At 43.0% G+C, this 18,570-nt stretch overlaps 1 protein-coding gene across 3 annotated transcripts in view; it reads left to right on the top strand.

Moving 5' to 3' along the window:
- LOC126272879 (exportin-6-B) overlaps positions 1-18,570 on the top strand; it is a 303,000-nt gene that overhangs the window by 186,867 nt on the left and 97,563 nt on the right. For all 3 annotated transcript variants that reach the window (XM_049976134.1, XM_049976114.1, XM_049976125.1), the window contains exon 10: positions 62-154. In XM_049976134.1, the coding sequence (XP_049832091.1) occupies positions 62-154 (93 nt within the window). The remainder of the gene's footprint in view (positions 1-61; positions 155-18,570) is intronic.

Below are 18,570 nucleotides of genomic sequence, written 5' to 3'. Positions count from 1 at the left end.
CTTGTTTTATTTTTCTGCATGATGAACTGATGAAGTTAATGATTTTAATTTCTTTTGTCAGGAGCAAACAGAATGGCAGAAGTTTCTTCGGCAAAATATAGAAATTGTCGCGAAAGTTGGTGAATTTGCTCCATTAGATACATACTCATTAGTGGTAAGCATATTAATGTCTTATAAACACTATCTTGCATTTTGAATGTTTTGTTGCTTAATTATTATACAGCATGTGATTGGTATATGTTGCCATGCAATTTGTACTTTTTGTCTAAAATTAACGTAATTATTTCTGAGCAACTTAAAATTTTAGCTTTAAAATATGTTGACAACAGTGCACAATCTTCAGTCCCAATATTTTATTTTTCTGTTTAAATCAAATACCTTTTGAAGTGGCAACTCTGTCTTCAAGAGCTGCATTGACATTTTTGAGAGTACATCCATTTCAGTTTATTATTTGACAGGAAAAAACACAGTCGTTAATTTAATTACAGGCATGTCTCAGATTTATTTTAATATGCAAGTAATCGGTTGCAGAGTGATTACTTTCATTCACCTACAGAATGTGTATCTTCTACATCAGGAAAGAATTCCCATATTTGCTGTCACACTGCATGAAATTTTGATTTGTATTGTTCTGCAACACAATTCAAATTCACACACCCCATTTACTGTTTGTAATTGCACATACTTAATCTGTACATTTGTGACTTGTGAAGTTACCACTTACCTATTATTGAAGCTTATGCAAACAGATTGAGTTAAATAAGTTATAATGCAGTAAAGAAGTGGGGAAAGGTAAGGACTAAGTTGTGGTTAGGGATATTTTAGACATCATGGATGGAGGAACTTCTGAATATTTAGAAGCTATTACATACAGAATTTCTATAATTTAACACCTCCAAGAGGCCTAGCCATTAATGGCTGAGGATGGGCTTGGTGAACCTCATATTTCAGAATATGGGCTGGTCAACACTACCTGTCCTGTACCACTACAAACTGTAGTCATTTTTCAGCAAGTACCACAAAGTATGAAGTAAACTGTTGTGCCTTGAAGAAAAGGGATTTGAAAGCTGATTATCATGTCAAAAAATAATAAAGTTAATTAATTATTTATTTGTTTGCTGGTAAATGTGTTCAGTCCTAGTACATACAGAAAGTCCTGTATCACAGTGTCATAACATGGCGATAGAGCAGCTGAAACAAAATGGTGTATCCCATTGCTAAAGTGGAGTATAATGCGGTAATTCATTTTTGTGAAGAGAGAGGTGTTGCAGCTGTGTAAGGCCAGTCCGAATAACTTCCTTAGCTGCTTGGGTTGATATGACACAACAGCAACATTTCCATTGCTGTCAAAAATGCACGATACTCCATTTTACCAGTGGGCTGCAGTATTTAGTTTTGGTGGCTCCTCCAGCGGCATGTTATGGTACTGTGGTACACGACTTTCAGTATGTACCAGGACTGAAGACATGTACCTACTAGCAAATAAATAAACTTGAAACTCTGTGGGAGATTAAAACTGTGCTCTGGAGTGGATCACAAACCTGGGACCTTTGCCTGTCACGGGCAAGTGATCTAACAACTAAGCTACCTGAGTTTGACTCATGGCCTGTCCTCACAGCCTTACCTCCACCATTACCTCATTTCATACTTCCCAAACTTCACACTAACTCTCCTGTGACTCTTTTTGGGCCTAGCACTGGTGGAAGAAAGGAGTTTTGCACTATGCCTGCTTCAGTCCCAAGATTATGAGGACAGAGCAAGAAGCAAAAATGGACTAAGAGGAAGACAAATGAATATAATCAAAAACTGAGCGGAAAAGGGCATGGGAAAAAAAGTGAATTTTACATTTAACAGCGTGTTGGCAGTGTTACGTGTTTCACTTCCTGACAATCAGTTCTGTCATATAATTTTATAGGTTTTCTCAAGTGTATTTTCCTCACGATAGAATTATACTGCCGGAAAAAATTGGTGTACCTTGAAAGGTGACATCAACTTGATTTGATGATGACACATACACATGGGGAATAATAGATGTGCTGATAGTGGTATCAACATTGTCCACCAACAGATAGAGATAGCATAGCTACTAGAGCACCATCTGTGTATACCGTTTAATAGGGAATACTCACAGGCAGAAGGCTAAGTGCGATACAAGCAAGGAACCATGCCAAGGGGACACCCTCGTACTTCCTACAGCCAACTGAGCAAGTTTCAGAGGGTGAAAGTGTGGCATTTCAAATGGCAGGATTATCTTTTCCAAGAACTACCACACAAGTTGGATGTGCTGCATCAGTTGTGCACCATTGCTTGTATCTGGTCTAGCGAACATTCTTACGCTGGTAGCCAAGGCAGCACAGACACCTCCCAGGATAGTTGTATTGTAAGGATACCAGTGGCATATTATACAGCTACCACACCACAGGCACGAGGGCTTGTGAACATGAACTGTTGAAAACTGGTTATTAGCAGGGGGACTGTGGGTACGCACACATCTAGCCTGTGCCATTAGAGAATCACATGGAAGATGGAATGGCGTGCTGTGATCTTCAACGATAAAAGGAGATTCTGCCTGCATGCAAATGACAGTCATTTGCACTTACGGCGTATAACTGCATACGACGTATACCTGGTTAGCACTGTCTCATAGTGAATTTTTCCAAAATACTATGACCCCATCCCAGGGTTTATGGTCTGGGGTGCAGTAAGCTGCTACCATCATCCACCTTGGTTGTTCCTGGAGGGGACACCAACCAGTGCTCGGTACATGCAGAATCTTGTCAGACCCATTCTTTTGCCATTCTTGCTGGAGGAAGGTTGTGTCTTGTTCCAACAGGATAATGTTCACCATACACAGCCCTTGAAGCTCAACGTCCTGTACAAGATGGGCAGCAACTTCCCTGGCCAGCATGAGCTCTGGACTTGTTTCCAGTCTAGCGTGTGTGGGATATGAGGGGACGAGAAGTGACTCGTGTGACTAATCAACCGACAGCTCTTACAGATCTATGTAAACAGGTCAAGCAAGCGTAGCAAAATTTTCTCCGGACAGTATTAGCCATTTGTATGATTTACTGGATACCAGAGTCAGCACCTGCATTGCCACCAGTGGAGGCTACACCAAGTGTTAAAATGAGTGTTTCCACATGGGTCGAAATTAGCCATCTGGGCAGTGCTTGTGCTATTGATTGTAAATGTAATTATTTCATGTACTCTGTATGCACTGTCACAACAATAAATCTTGAGTGTATTGGAAACCTCTAAAAGGGTGTTCTATTTTTTTTCCAGCAGAATGTATAACTTAATTTTCAAACATTAATTAATTTAAAGAAATTACAGAAAGTTTAGAGCTGGATGGCCAGATGGTACGTCTAAAGATGAGTCCAGTGACAATCACTGTGAAATCACATATTGTGTGACTGGTGTGGGAACTATTACTGCAATGTTATTGGTAAATGTGTCCTGTAAAGATTACAGGGAAGGGAAAAAAGGAGTGTTTGAGAGGTGGTCAAAAATTTTATTACTGCATAAAAAAAAAAAATTAAGTTAGGTAATTATTGATTTAATTCCAGAATAAATGTTCACTCTGCAGCAGTGTGTGCACTGATTCCTTTGTCTCAACTGCTTCTTCTACATAAAAATGCTGAAAGTTAAAAGAAACCAACAGTCAAATCTCACTAACTGTCTACAATAGTTTGTCATAAGTGTTTGATTGACATGGCCTTCAGCAGAAATAATGCACACAGGGGACCACATCTGATGTATGATTTTGACACAAATTTTTCATATAAAATATTATTTCCCTGTGTGAAACTGAGCTACAACTCATGAATTCACATGGATCTTGTTAATATTTGATACAAAAATTTGTCTGGCTCTGAGGGAATATTTCTTGCAAAACTGTGTGGCAGGCAATGTGTCTAATTATGATAAACAGCTCAAAACTTACAAAAAGTCTTGATTATTTTTAATTGTATTCTACAAAAGACTTAAGTATTATCCTTTATTTTTTACTGTTTGTGTTACTTGTAATAAGAACAAGTAGCAGCACAATCAAAAACAAAAATGAAAGATTTACTTTTTGTTGCATATATCTAGAATGAGGAGGTACTCAAGGATATAGAATATGTCAGATATTTGGTAGTCCTAGGTCATGGAATTGTAGTGAAATTTCTTTTGGAACTTGCAAGGAGTCAAGAGAAAGCTTAGGTAGAGGTTAGGGAAAGGGGGAGAAGGAGTAATACACATGCTGGTGGTGTGACTTTTTTAGTCTCTCATACTTTTTGATTTCCTTAATGTTCAACATCCCTCACTGCTCATATTAGGTGCTTAGAGTTTCAATTATTTCTCTAAGATTTGACTTTCAGGCTATCGTCCATCGTTGTTTCTGGATCATTTTTTTAAGATCCAAAGAGCAGAGTGGCTATTTATTACATATAATGTAGTGAAATAGCACGGTGTTTAAGTAACATGGACTCACAGTCTGCATTATAGAGGAGAAGGATTCAAATTTCTGATCATCCATGTAAAAATAGGTTTGCTGTGGTTTTCCTAAATTAGATAAAAGTCAGTTCCAAAACAGTTTCTTTCAAAAGAACACTAATGGTTTTATTTCCCATTTCTATTAAATACATGTTTGCGCCCTATCTCATTTTCTACCTGATGTTTAAACCTTAACTTGCCTCCCTTCATTATTTATTTTTCATATTTTATCTCCCTCTCTCACACGATTGTATCTTTGTGTACATTAACTTCACTATAGTTATTTAAAAAAATGGCAAGTCAGCTGTCCAGTGCTGTCTCATTCGATATTCATATACATTTTTATCTTGTAATATGGATAGATAAAGAAATTCTACTCATCAGGCAGCTGCAAGAGAAGACACTTGTAAACGATGTAGAAATTCGAAAGCATTCAGAGCCAGTAGCTCCTTCTTCTAGCAAGAAGGTTTGAGGTGTTACTGTGTCTTTATGCAACATACTTGGGCGATGCACAGGTCTGTTCAGAATTGTGGCTTGATATAGTCATAGAATGGGGCCATACATGTCTGCTTCCAGCCCAGCTGTTAAACTGTGATCCTGCAATATAAATGTTGAAGCACTGCCATGTAACGTGAAATATTAAGGAAGGAAACAGGTTGCAGTAAAAATTCAGTAATAATAATAATAATAATAATAATAATAATAATAATAATAATAATTGGTAAAGTAGTTGTACTGTAGTTGTACTGTACTGGATAATTGATGTAGACAATATGAAATGGTGCCCCCAGGGGTTCAGCATTCACTTGCTGAGTACGGGCTTGGCGACCCCGGGGTCCTGAGCTGGGGACTGGTCTGCGCCACCAGTGTCCTGTCACCGTAACCCCCGAACATGCTTCAGCGACCACCGTACGGCGCGGCGGTGAAATGTTGTGTGCTGCGGGCAATGGTAATCTTGGCTTGACCGCCTGGATTGCGAGGAAGGCCAACCTCTATAAAAAAACCTCAATCTTTCGGTGTGCTCCGCGCCTAGAAGATGCATGGCTGTTGGGGTGGAACAGTCGCAAGCGGGCAACCTCTGGGGCACCTGCCGCACCCCAGTTGTATAAGGCTTACTCAGGCACGCGGGGCTCTGTCTGAGCGGACTTTTAGTTCCCTAGCTGCTCGTGGGACCGCAATGGACCCTTCGACCTCTACATTTCCCCCTACCAGTGGCTTGGGTGGGCCGCTGGTAGGAAAACACATCCCATCGAAAAAGCGGCTACGCGCTGCGAGTCCTCCAGCGCCTGGTGTTGCTAGAGATTTAACAGAATGTAGTAACGGAGCACATGCTGATAATCAGAATGTGTTTTTGATTATTAAAAGGAAGGAGGGTAGCTTTGAGAGGGTTTCTCCCTTTTACATCCACAAGGGTCTTGAGGGAATTGCAGGAACACTGAAATCTGTAAAGCGACTGCGCAATGGGACTCTGTTAGTTGAAACTTCTAGTTCCCGTCAAGTCACTGCCCCTCGGAAAGCAAATTGTCTAGGAGAGTACGCTGTCGAGACCGAGCTCCACTCCACTTTGAATTCTAGTAAGGGTGTTGTGACGTGTAGGGACTTGGTGGATATCCCCATAGACGAGCTAAAATCTGAGTGGGCTGACGAAGGAATTGTTGACGTGCAGCACATTATGAAACGAGTCAATGGGGACCTCGTCAAATCTGACTCGTTTATTCTCACATTCAGTTGCCCGAGACTCCCGGAGCATGTTAAAGCGGGGTTCTTACGTTTGCCCGTACGGCCATATTTCCCCAACCCAATGCGCTGTTTTAAATGTCAGCGCTTTGGGCATACTACGTTGGGGTGCAATGGGATAGCCACGTGTGGTAAATGTGGTCAGCCTGCCCATGACGGAGCCGATTGTTCATCGCCTGTGAAGTGCGGGAATTGCTCTGGGAGTCACCCTGTCTGGAGCCGGATGTGCCCCATCTATCTCGAAGAGCGGAAGGTACAGGAGATTAAAACATCTAAGCGCATCCCCTATGGTGAGGCCAAGAAGATCTTTAAGGCCATGCAACCTCCTGTGTTTTCCACATCTTTCGCTTCCGCTCTCAAAAAACCGGTACAACTGGCCACTGTTGCTACACAAACGGAGGTTGCTAGTGTTAGCACTAAAACCTGCGCTTGCCAGTGCACTTGTGCTGCTGCGGTTGTTTTGCAATCTGCGGCTCTCCCCGCTACATCGGACAAGGCCGTGGTTGCTGACATTGAGGTACTTCCAGCCTCCCCCCATATGGCGCCTTCTGCCCAGGCGAGTCAACCTCCAACTGTTGACAAGGCTCTGCATTCCAAGCCCCCCAAGACAAAGCCTCAGAAGATGAAGGTTCTGCCACCTGAGGAGACTAGTCAGCGTCGGTCCGATGATGATGCCATCGTACTGTCTGACATCTCCCGTGGGTCGTCATCGGATCTTATGGACATTGATGTCGACAGGGGGCGATCTTCTCGCCCCAGGAATAAATCTCCGGCCAGTACGGTCTCTCCTCCAAAGCACAGAGGCAGGGTGAAAGTTCAGCCACCCTGATCACTGGCTCCCATATTACAGTGGAACCTGAATGGTTTCAGGACGCATGTGGCCGAATTACAACTCCTTATACGAGAGTGCCCCTTGTGCTTATGTCTCCAAGAGACACATTTTCGGGCCACTGATTCTCCTTCTTTACGCGGCTATACCGTATATCGAAAAGATGATCTGACGGGGCAAAGGGCAAAGGGTGGTGTTGCGGTTTTTGTCCGTGACGTGCACCCCTCATCTGAGCTCCCTCTCGTCACCGACTTGCAAGCAGTTGCAGTTGACATTCTTGTGGGTCGGAGGCTCACAGTCTGTTCTGTTTATTTACCACCTCCGGATGCGATATACTGCGAGGCTCTCACGGACCTTATTAGCCAACTCCCTCGCCCATTTCTTCTTCTGGGGGACTTCAACGCTCATAATGTCTTATGGGGCTCTCCGACTACTTGCCCCAGGGGTTGCATTCTGGAAAGCGTCATGATGTCTGAAGAACTGTGCATCCTCAACTCTGGTGCTCCCACTCATTTCTGTACTGCTTCCGGATCGTCATCGGCTATTGACCTTTCCTTTTGCTCTCCAGCACTCGCGGATTCTGCTCTGTGGGAGGCTGCAGCTGACCTCCATTCTAGTGACCACTTCCCCCTCTGGATTCGCCTCCTGGATGAGGCTGTGGCATTACCAGTACCGCCCCATTGGCACCTTTGCAGAGCTGACTGGACACTTTTCAGCCAACTGGCTGTTTTGGAACACCGTGCCGGCGTCCACGAATGGGTAGACCATGTTGCAGCCGTGATCTCACATGCTGCTGAATTGTCAATCCCACGGTCATCCGGTCATCCCAAGAGGCGTCCTGTCCCTTGGTGGACCACTGAGTGCCACTCAGCCATCCGCGCCCGCCGTGCAGCACTGCGCCGCTTCAAGTGCCGTCCCTCAGCTGACAATCTTGTGGCCTTTCGGGTGGCAAGGGCCAGAGCGCGGCGAGTGATTAAAGAGAGCAAATGACGGTCATGGCAATCGTTCTTGAATTCCATCTCTCGCTCCACTTGTTCTACGAAAGTATGGGAAGCCATCAGGAGGATTTCCGGGAAACTCAGCCCGCTACCTGTCACGGCATTGCTGCATCAGGGATGTTTCCTCACGGCGCCGAGAGACATTGCCCAGACACTGGCCATGCATTTTGCGGAATCTACCGCCACTATTAACTGTGATCCAGATTTCTGCCGCTACCGCACTGCCGTCGAAAGGGGTCACTTGGACTTCCGGTCTCTTAATTCTGAACCCTATAACTGCCCCTTCACAATGTGGGAACTGGATTCTGCGCTGTCTGTGGCTCATGATACTGCGCCTGGTCATGATCAAATCCGGTACAGCATGCTGCGGCACCTGTTGCTGCCATCGAAGGAAGTTCTCCTGAACTGTTTCAATATGATATGGTTATCTGGCACGTACCCTGACTCGTGGAGGGAGGCAATTTTGATTCCCCTCCTCAAACCAGGGAAGGACCGAACGCATCCCAGTAGTTATCGGAGTATTGCTTTGACCAGCTGTGTTGGGAAGACGTTGGAACGCATGGTCAACCGCCGCCTGGTTTGGCTGCTCGAGACCAGGCAGCTCCTTAGCCCCTCTCAGTGTGGCTTTCGGAGATGTCGTTCCACTATAGACAACTTGACCCTGCTTGAGGCCACCATCCAGCAGGCCTTTATACGTAACCAGCATTGTCTAGGGGTCTTCTTTGACATTAATAAGGCGTATGACACTACTTGGCACCGCTTTATCCTCAATCAACTCCATGAGTGGGGCTTTCGTGGCTGTCTCCCCATCTTCATTCGGTCCTTTCTTTCTCACCGCCTCTTTCGGTATCGGGTTGGTAATGTGCTATCGGATTTGTACGTGCAGGAGAATGGTGTTCCTCAGGGCAGCGTTTTAAGTGTCATCCTCTTTGCCGTTGCTATAAACAGTATCACGTGCACTATCCGGAGTCCTGCCCAATGCTCCTTGTTTGTGGACGATTTTGCTGTTTTCTGTTCTTCCTCCAGTCTTGTCAGTGCTAGTCGGCAGTTACAGCTTACGATAAAGCGCTTAGAGGCATGGACTGCAAAGACGGGTTTTACCTTTTCTGCAGACAAATCTGTGTGTGTTCATTTTAATCGTTCTCGGCGTCTTTTTACCTCCCCTGAATTGCGTCTGAGGGACACCGTTCTTCCTTTTAGAGACACTGTGAGGTTCCTGGGCCTCACTTTTGATTCCAAGTTGTCGTGGTTGCCTCACCTTAAAGACCTCAAGGTGCGGGCCCTGAAGGCACTGAATATTTTGAAGTGTCTGAGCCATCGGTCCTGGGGAGCAGATCGGGTGCGTCTGCTGCAGTTTTATAGGGCTTTCGTCCGATCGCGTCTTGACTATGCTTGCACCGTGTATGGGTCAGCAAGGCCTTCGTATCTGAAGATCCTTGACGCAGTACACCATGAGGGTATCAGGCTGGCCACTGGTGCCTTCCGTACCAGTCCCATCCCCAGCCTGTGTGCTGAGGCAGGGGAACCGCCGCTCGCCATCCGGCGGAAACTCCTCATGGTGTGACGGGTGTGTCATTTCCTTGCCTGTCCTACCTCCCCTGCGTACCCTACCGTTGCCCGACCACCTATGGAACGTCTCTTTTCCAGTCGTCCCAGGGCAACAAAACCATTTGGGATTCGTGCCAAGCATTTGCTTGAGTCCCTTGGTGTGGAGCGTGTGGCCCCCCAACGACAAGGTTTTACTCGCCTGCCTCCCTGGTTGCTCCAGAGGCCCAGCATCCTTTTAGACTTGTCGGAGAACCGGAGGAACTGCACTCCGGCGTTTGTTTTTACCTCCTTATTTTACGATATTTTAAACCAGCATCCGGACCATGTACCTGTATTCACAGATGGCTCTAAACAGGGGGACTCTGTTGGTTGTACTGTTGTTTTCCCTGATCGAGTCGTCAAGTTATGGCTTCCTGCGGCGTTTACCATCCTCGATGCCGAATTGTTTGCAATCTTGCGGTCATTGGAGCAGATGAGATGAGATGAGTGCCCTTCAGACCATGCAACACTTGTACCCAGCGGATACGGTCGTCCAGAACATCCAAGATGCCCTACTCCACCTGCAACGGCAGGGGAAGGAGGTTTCTTTCTGCTGGGTGCCGGGGCACGTGGGTATTAGGGGAAACGAACTGGCGGATGTGGCTGCCAAAGATGCATGTTCCCTCCCTCACGTTGTTGAATGTGCCGTCCCCCTCCATGCTGTAACCTCCCTTTTGCGTTTTCGTGTTATGCATCAATGGGAAGAGGAGTGGTTGGCAGTTTCTGACAATAAGCTGCGTCTGGTAAAGGCCACTACGCGACCATGGCGTACGTCCTACCAGTCATACAGGCGGGATGAGGTTCTCCCCACTCGCCTCCGCATTGGACACAGTCCCTTCACGCATGGTTTTTTACTCCGGCGGGAGGACCCCCCAATCTGCAGTGCTTGTGGCGTCCAGATTACTGTCCGCCACATTTTACTTGACTGTGTTTTATTCTCTGACCAGAGGGCGGTGGTTTCCTTGCCACCGGATTTGCCCTCTATTTTGCAAGACGACGCAGCACCAGTGGTTAAGGTCTTACGGTTTTGTGTCCTGTCCAATCTGTTGCCTCGGATTTTGGGAGAAGGTTTTAATGTGCTGCTGGGTGACTGGCTCACCCAGGTTTTAGGTAAGAGGTCCGCCAGTCCTTGTTTCCCTTCGGTATCTGTTCTCTTTTCCTTGTGTTTCCTTTCCTTTTTTAGTGTGTTTCTTCTCCTCTTGTTTTGCCTCTGTATGTGCGCATTTGGAACTGCGTCAGGCCTGTGTCTTTTAGCCGTTCTCCTTGTTCGGCGTCCGTCTTCGTCCCTTCGCCGCTTGTGTTCCTGTTTCTATGCGTCTGGGCGCTGATGACCACGCTGTTTAGCGCCCGTAAACCCCAAAACACACACACACACACACACAATATGAAATGGTTTAAATTGAATGAACTGATTTATTCAGTCAGTCAAACACAGAAGTGTGATCGTCCTATGATAAATCACTTAAACATGTAATACAATAATAATAATGCAGTTAAGCTTGTGCAGGTAGAATAACAGAACCCCCAAATGCTAACTAAACATCGCTGGTATGTGGAAAACAGAGTCCTGCTACCTTAAATTGAAAACAACACATTCACCAGTTCACAAATCAAGTTAGAAAAGGGCAACCAAAGTAAGTTAACACTTTCAAGACAAGCGACATAGCTCCTATGTCACATGGATTTACTCAAAACGTTATTATGTGATGCTTGTACTACCATGAAAAAATTACATTTGGCAGCACTTGTCATCCATAGGAAAGGAAAGTTACTTTTTTCCAATGTGCTAATTCATCTTGTTGCCACTCACAGTGCCTCCCAAGGTCACAGGCAGAACAGAGGGCCTCAGTTGTTGTCTGTGTTGTTGGCTTCTCGCTTTGTGTTTGTCTTCAAGATTGGCTTATGTGATTATGAGATAGTATTTCTGTTAGACAATAGTGAGTCTGAGCTTCATTCAGAGGCAGTGACGATATGCAATTTGTTTTGTCGCATTTTTTTCTGTAAGTGTGTTTATTGTCTACTGTGCACAAGATGGCATAATTTTATAATTTATGCTATAGATCAAGAATGCATTTCTGATGATGAAGAGTCAGTGAGTTCTCATGATGAAGTTACAGGCATTGATGCATCACAGATCCATTTTCCTCAACCTATCAGTAAGCCTCTTTCGATTAGGCAGTGGACAGATTGACGACACCACTGCTCCACAGCTTCGATTTTGTGAAGAATCAAGTGGGATTCAGATTCGAATTGACCAGAATCCTTCTGTGTTTCATTGTTTCTCCTGCTTTTTTTATGAAGAACTGCTGAAAATGATAAACCGAGAGACAAACCGCTGTGCTAGAATAACTATTGACAATCTAAATGCAACATGGAACCTGATGCAGCACTCAGTTTGACATAATTGGAGTACCGTGAAATTCGTGAACATGTAAATTTCTTTGGTGTGGTTTTACGTACATATCTGCCTGAAGAGTATCAGGAACAATTTTTTTTTCAGACGTGACTGTACGCTGCAGTGTGCTCACACCTCACATAGTTGATGGTGGGGATGTAAACAAGACTTGCCCGGCAGCACTCAACTGCGAGCCTTCATTCAGATGAGATCGTGTTTTTAGGGGAACCCTGATGAGTGACTCATTTGAAGTGCCAACTGCAGCAAATGATGGAACAATGGTATAGAGACTTGGGCCATGATTTGCCAAATATTCAAGGATGAAAGAATTTCATAATCTACAGTTTTTAAGTGGTACAAGTTCTTCAGAGATGGCCAAGAGTGTGTGGATGACGAGCCCTATGCAAAATGGCCATTGACATCAAAAACCGATAACAATGTGGAAGGTGTGCATGAAGTGCTGAATTCAGACCATTGGTTAAGTGTGCACATGGTCACAAATGCAATTGGCATTGATAAGATGACAGTGGAAATGTTATCACTGAAAATTTGGCAAAGTGAAAGATCTGCACTAAACTTGTCCCAAAGGTCTTGACAGATGGCAAAAGCAGGGCAAGTGTCTGCTTGCAAAGACTTCCAGCAATGCACTGAAGAAGGCCCCAGCTTTTTGGACAACACATCTACATCTGGATATTTGAATATGATCCGGAAACTAAGTGCCAAAGTTCTCAATGGCCCACTGCAGCATCACCTCATCCTAAACAAGGTTCTAATGAGTAAATTGATAGTGAAGCCCATACTCATCATTTTCTTCAATGCCAAGAGATTGGTCCACTATGAATTTGTACCTGAGGGTCAGACAGAGAACGGTGCTTTTTACCTACAAGTGCTAAGAAGACAGAAGCAGACTTGGCACCAACAGAGTATTTGATATTCCCAAAAGTGAAATTGCTGAAACCCTCCTTCAAAGGAAGTCACCATGGGAACACCAGTACTGTTAAAGGATCTTGAATGCATACTGCTTAAGGACCTACCAAAATCTGCCTACCGGACAGCCTTCAAGTCAAAGAAAAGCCACAGGCTAAAGTGTGTCAACACTCAGGAACTGTACTTCGAAGAATTTTGAGACATTGTAGCAATATCTCAAGTAAATCTATTTTTCCAAAAGTTTTCCTGATAATTGTGTGCACCTTATTAGAAAACTGAAATTGACCTACTATTGGTCTACAATACTTCAGATCTCCTTTGTGGGAAAATGGTTACCAAGAGATCACTATTTGTCTATTCTGCATCTTATAGCTAATGTGACTTTTATTTCAAAACATCGAGGAGGACATAATCCTATTCACAATGCGAGACCCATCTTTCGTATATCCATGAGAAAAAATGAAGGAGCATATAAACCAGGTGAAAATCTCATTATAGATGAAGAAATTTGCTATTTTCAAAGTAGACTTAGTTTCGAGGTCTACATAAAAAATTTTATGCCATATCTGTTAGGCTTATTTTTTATGTTATGTAACACTGAAAGTGGCTACATTTAGAAATTTGAAATATATTCTGTTAGTAAGGCAAATGCTAATAACAGGATTTTGCATGTAGTAAACAGACTGTGAAAGTTTCTATGGTGAAGGCCACACCCTATATGGTGATTGGTTTTATGTCAGCCTTGATCTGTTCGAACATTGAACATTTATTGTGAAACAAAACTGAGGCGGTTGGTACAGTAATGAAAAATAGAATATGTCTAGCTAAAGATGTAGAAGCATAATGGTTTGGAAAATAACTTCCTTCTCACAGAAGAGATCATTTCCTGCCTGTGAAACAAAAACACTCTAAGGATGTACTTATTTTGACAACTAAACACAAGAGACCTATAGTTAGTGCAATTAGTTCACCCACCTAGAGATTGGCAAAACATCTGGCACGTTTATTAGCTCCTGAACTGGGACATTGCGAACATCATGTTGATAACTCTCACCCATTTGTTGAGACCCTCAGGAAAATAAAGATAGGCCATGTTCAGATAACTAATGGGGATGCAGCCAGGTGACATCATCAACAACTACTATTTCGACAGGAGTAGACATGCCATTTTCAAGGTATAACTGCCAACTGCTGTGCAGAAGAATTTAAAACTTGGTTTTAGAGAAACTCCAGAAAGATAACATTCACACAAACCAAAGATGACCAATGTCAGAAGTTATGAATAGTGAAATTAATAATTAACAGGTGACAATCCATCCTGGATTTCCCACTGTTTAATCAAAAAGTGAGGTGGCATTAACTCTGGCTCTGTGTTTTTTTGACAAGGGAGAGAGCAAAATTCCATACAGAATTTATATAATAATCACCATCTCTATTTATAAGATTACTTGCTAATTTAATTTCAACAGCTTCCTTAATAACACCATCCCAGTAGCAGGAAGTGTAACTCAAGTTTTAAATTCCCTAGCACAGTGCTTACTTGCTGCAGTTATGCCCTAAAAATGGCAGGGACTTCTCCTGTCGAAATGTCAGTGGTAGTCGATGACACCACCCAGCTGCATTCCTCTAATTTATTTGAACATCGTATGCACTGGGAGAAATCAAAGTCTCACAAAGATAGGCCAAACTGTCATAATGTTTAGTCTGGATGTTGTGTCACTTTTTACGAGAGCACTGGTGCAAGACACATTGAAATTTTTGACCCAACAGTTTCCATCTGATATCGTGAATCCTTTCCGCCATGCCTTAATGACAACAAACTTTCTGTACTGCAACGAACATCATGAGATGACAGAGAGCATGGCCATGGAATCCCCACTGTCTCCAGCTGTTGCAAACTTTTTCATGGAGCACTTTGAGGAACAAGCCCTGAACTGCGTGAGGTTTTGTTCATCTTGCTTGCTATGGTACGTTGGCAACACCTCCTTCATATACCCTCATTGTGAAAATGCACTGTAGCAGTTTGTTGACAACATGAATGGTGGCCATCCCAACATTAAATTTATTGTCGAGCTGAAGAGGGATGGCAAGCTTCCATTCTTGGATGTTTTAGTTGAGTGGGAGGGTGGTTTAGTCATTCAGTGTACACTAAACCTATGCGCACTGGTCAGTATTTGAGCACCAACAGGTTTCACCACACCATACACAAGAAAGTGCACTGAACACTTTAGTACACAGGGCAAAAATTTTTTCTGACAGAGTCCATCTAGAGTCAGAATTTCAGCATTCGAAGTGCGTGTATTCAGAGAAAATGGTTACAGTAAGAGAGAAATTGCTAAAGCTTTCGAGTGCCACCAATGAAAGGTGCGTTATGAAATAGCAAAAAGAGAGCAATCCAGCTGCATTCCTTCCATACTATGGAGTAACTACTAGCAAGATAGGATGTATGCTAAAGAGACCAGGACTGAAACCAGTGCTACGGCCTGCCTCCAAGATAAGAGATGTGTTATACCCTGTGGAAGACAACATAGATCTGAGAGTTCCTGGCGTATATGGTGCCCCATGTGAATGTGGTAGCATTTAGAAGGGTCAAACTATTTGCACTGTTGTTGAGAATTGTTCAGAGCATTCATGACCTAAGAAACAAAGGGAACTTGAGAAAGTCAGCCGCAACTGAACCTTGCCTAGAAAACGGCCATAATAGACAGTTTGAAAAAACAAGAGTTTAGGCACAAACACCATCATTCTGGGATTCTGTTGTCAAGGAAGTGGCGGAAATTAGAATTAAAAGCAACAATATTAACAGGGGCCTGGGGTACACTCTTAGTAGAGTGTAGAGCAGGCTTTGGACATTCAGTGAAAGCAGAGACATAGGCTTGACACTTGTCAGAATGCGAGAGCATCCGTTTCAAACATATCACCAGTTGCTCGCGCCATGTGATGTCACTTGGTCGTGCAGTGGAACTGAGCGGCTAGGAGCTGCCTAACGAGCCTTCCATGCATATGCCATTCTGGTCTTCTCTGGAAGGTTCCAGAGGCTGCCATTACATTTATATAAGCAAACCAGTGTGCCAACCCCGGCAGTCAGGGTTTTCAACTCCTCATGATGATGGTGGTGACAGCTATTGAGATCTAAAATCTTTTATTTGAAATGGTGTGGCTTGTAAATTGAGAAGATTTTATTGAAACAACACAGTATGACCGCTTCTAGTGTCAATGTCTAAACACAAACCTTTTCACTATAGTGGTTATTAACTCGTATTTTCTATGTAAAAAGTCAATGCCTACTAATAAATATCCTGTTGAGTTCATTACTTAATTGGCATAGTCTTTGGTGACCAAAGATGGACTGCAATAATGATAGAAGCCGAAAAAATGAATTACAATTTTCGCCATGACCAGGACTTGAACCCAGGTCTCCTGCTTACTAGGCAGATGTGCTAGCTTTTACACCAGTGTAGCAGAATGGTTAACTACAGCTGCATGGACTACCCCAGTGTAATGCCCTCCCTAACACAAACTACAACTCATGCATTCAGCCCAAGTTTGTGTTAGGGAAAGCATTGGACTAGGGTAGTTTGTGCAGCTGCATTAACCAAATTACTACAGTGGTGTAATGGCTTGCACATCTGCCTAGTAAGGATGAGACATGGGTTCATGTCCTGGCCAGGGCACAAATTTAAATTCATTACTTCAGCTTCTATCATTATTGAAGATAAAGTTGAGATTCATAAGTCTCAAGGAAATTGTAATTCCATCTGAATAGAGGTGGTCTGGTTGAATAAACTTCCACCGAAAACAGTTAACTTGTAAATAGTCAGTGGAAAACATTTTCCTAGATTGATTCCAGCTTCAGAAAAGTCAAAATGGTCACAGAGGAGACATAAAGTTTGTGCAGAATATGATGTAGGACTTTGTTTTCCAGAATGTTTCAAAATGTTTCCCACTAAGCCAAAAGCAACTAAATAATTTTAAATAAAGACAACCACATTTTCAAATAGTTTTATTTTTAGTACCGGCAAATTCTAATCTCATGTTCATTTAGGAAATTATAGATGAAAACATTTTTCGTTGTTATAAAAACAGTTTCATTTCAGTATAAAAAAAATCACAGATGTAAATTTCTTTCTTTACAGCATTTCATATAGAAAAGATCTGTCTTTCAGTTCCAATAAACTGATCTGAATTCTGTGCAATAGAACCTACTACACAAAATTATAAAAATTGAAAATGTGCAGTGTTAACCAGTTGTCAACACCCTAGCTCCCTAATTCTCAAAGTGTTAAAGTTCAAGTCTGCACATCACCAAATGATCACAAAATGTCAAAGGTCCATCTATATTTCATAGTTTGTACCACTTGACTCGGAAATTTCATAAGTACAAATGAATGTTAAAATATTCACACGGCTGCTGGCCACCCAAAATCTATCATTTTTACATGTCTGAAACCATTTTGTCATCTTACCAACATGCTACCTCAGGACCAATCCCTACACACTGACCACCAGATGCAGAATGACCTGGAGTCACTGCTTGCTTGCAATTTTAAGAACTCACTTTCCTCACCAAAATGTATAAATTACCTCCACTGAAAACACAGAAAATGGATTGGTTCATACATCTTCCTCATTAATGATGTGGCCTAAGTACTTGACTTGAGTCTGTGCAAAATTACATTAATCAATACTTGGTATAAGATGTGCTGCTCTTAGTCTGTCAGGTACTTCCTGTAACCGTTTCCAGTGTATAACCGTATCTTCTGGAAAAAAGTACAATATCATCAAGATAGACCAATGTACTTCATTGGTTTCAGGCCAAGCGAAACTCCATCAAGCAATCTTTTAAATGTGGTTGGTGCATGTCAAGCCTGAATGGCATTCGACGATACTGAAAATGCCTCCATGGGACAGATGCCTGGTACTACCTCCAACTGGTGGTACCTGTTATACAAATCCATTGTAGATAAGTACTTGCATCTGCCTCCTCTGAAGTGAACATAATGGGTTTAAGTGAGGTGAGTTTAAGTGAAGTGAGGTGGGCAGATAGGGGTGAAGTAACATCAGGTAATTACACAATGTTTTATACCAATGGAAAAGGTTTTGAATGTGGTGTGGCAATAGTGGTACGAAATCAAATAGTTCAAAGAGTGACGAAAGTGGGATGCCATAGTGACTGTTTAATGTTTGTGAAAGTAAGTGCATAACCGGTGGACAGTCTGATAGTACAAGTGTACATGCCAATGTCAGACCATGACGGCGAAGAAGTGGAGAAAATTTACGATGAAATAGAAGATATCATACATTCTGAAGGTAGAGGAAGAGTAAGCACCATAATCGTGGTCAACTTTAATAGTGTGGTTCGACAAGATAGAGAAGCAAACATAGTGGGTCAATATGGATTAGGAAGAAGAAATGACAGAGGAGGGATGTTAGTGGAATTCCGTCAGAGGAACGACTTGGTAGTGATAAACACTTGGTTCCATAAAAGGTATAGTAAATTGTACAGAAGGAAGGACCCGGGAGACATTAACAGATACCAGATAGACTACATACTCATCAAACACATTTTTAGGGGTAGTGTGAAAGACGCTAAGACTCTGCCAGCTGCTGACGTCAATTCT

The sequence above is a fragment of the Schistocerca gregaria genome, chromosome 1 (assembly GCF_023897955.1).
Source record: "Schistocerca gregaria isolate iqSchGreg1 chromosome 1, iqSchGreg1.2, whole genome shotgun sequence".
NCBI lineage: Eukaryota > Metazoa > Arthropoda > Insecta > Orthoptera > Acrididae > Schistocerca > Schistocerca gregaria.
This window is presented reverse-complemented; position numbering and strand designations above follow the sequence as displayed.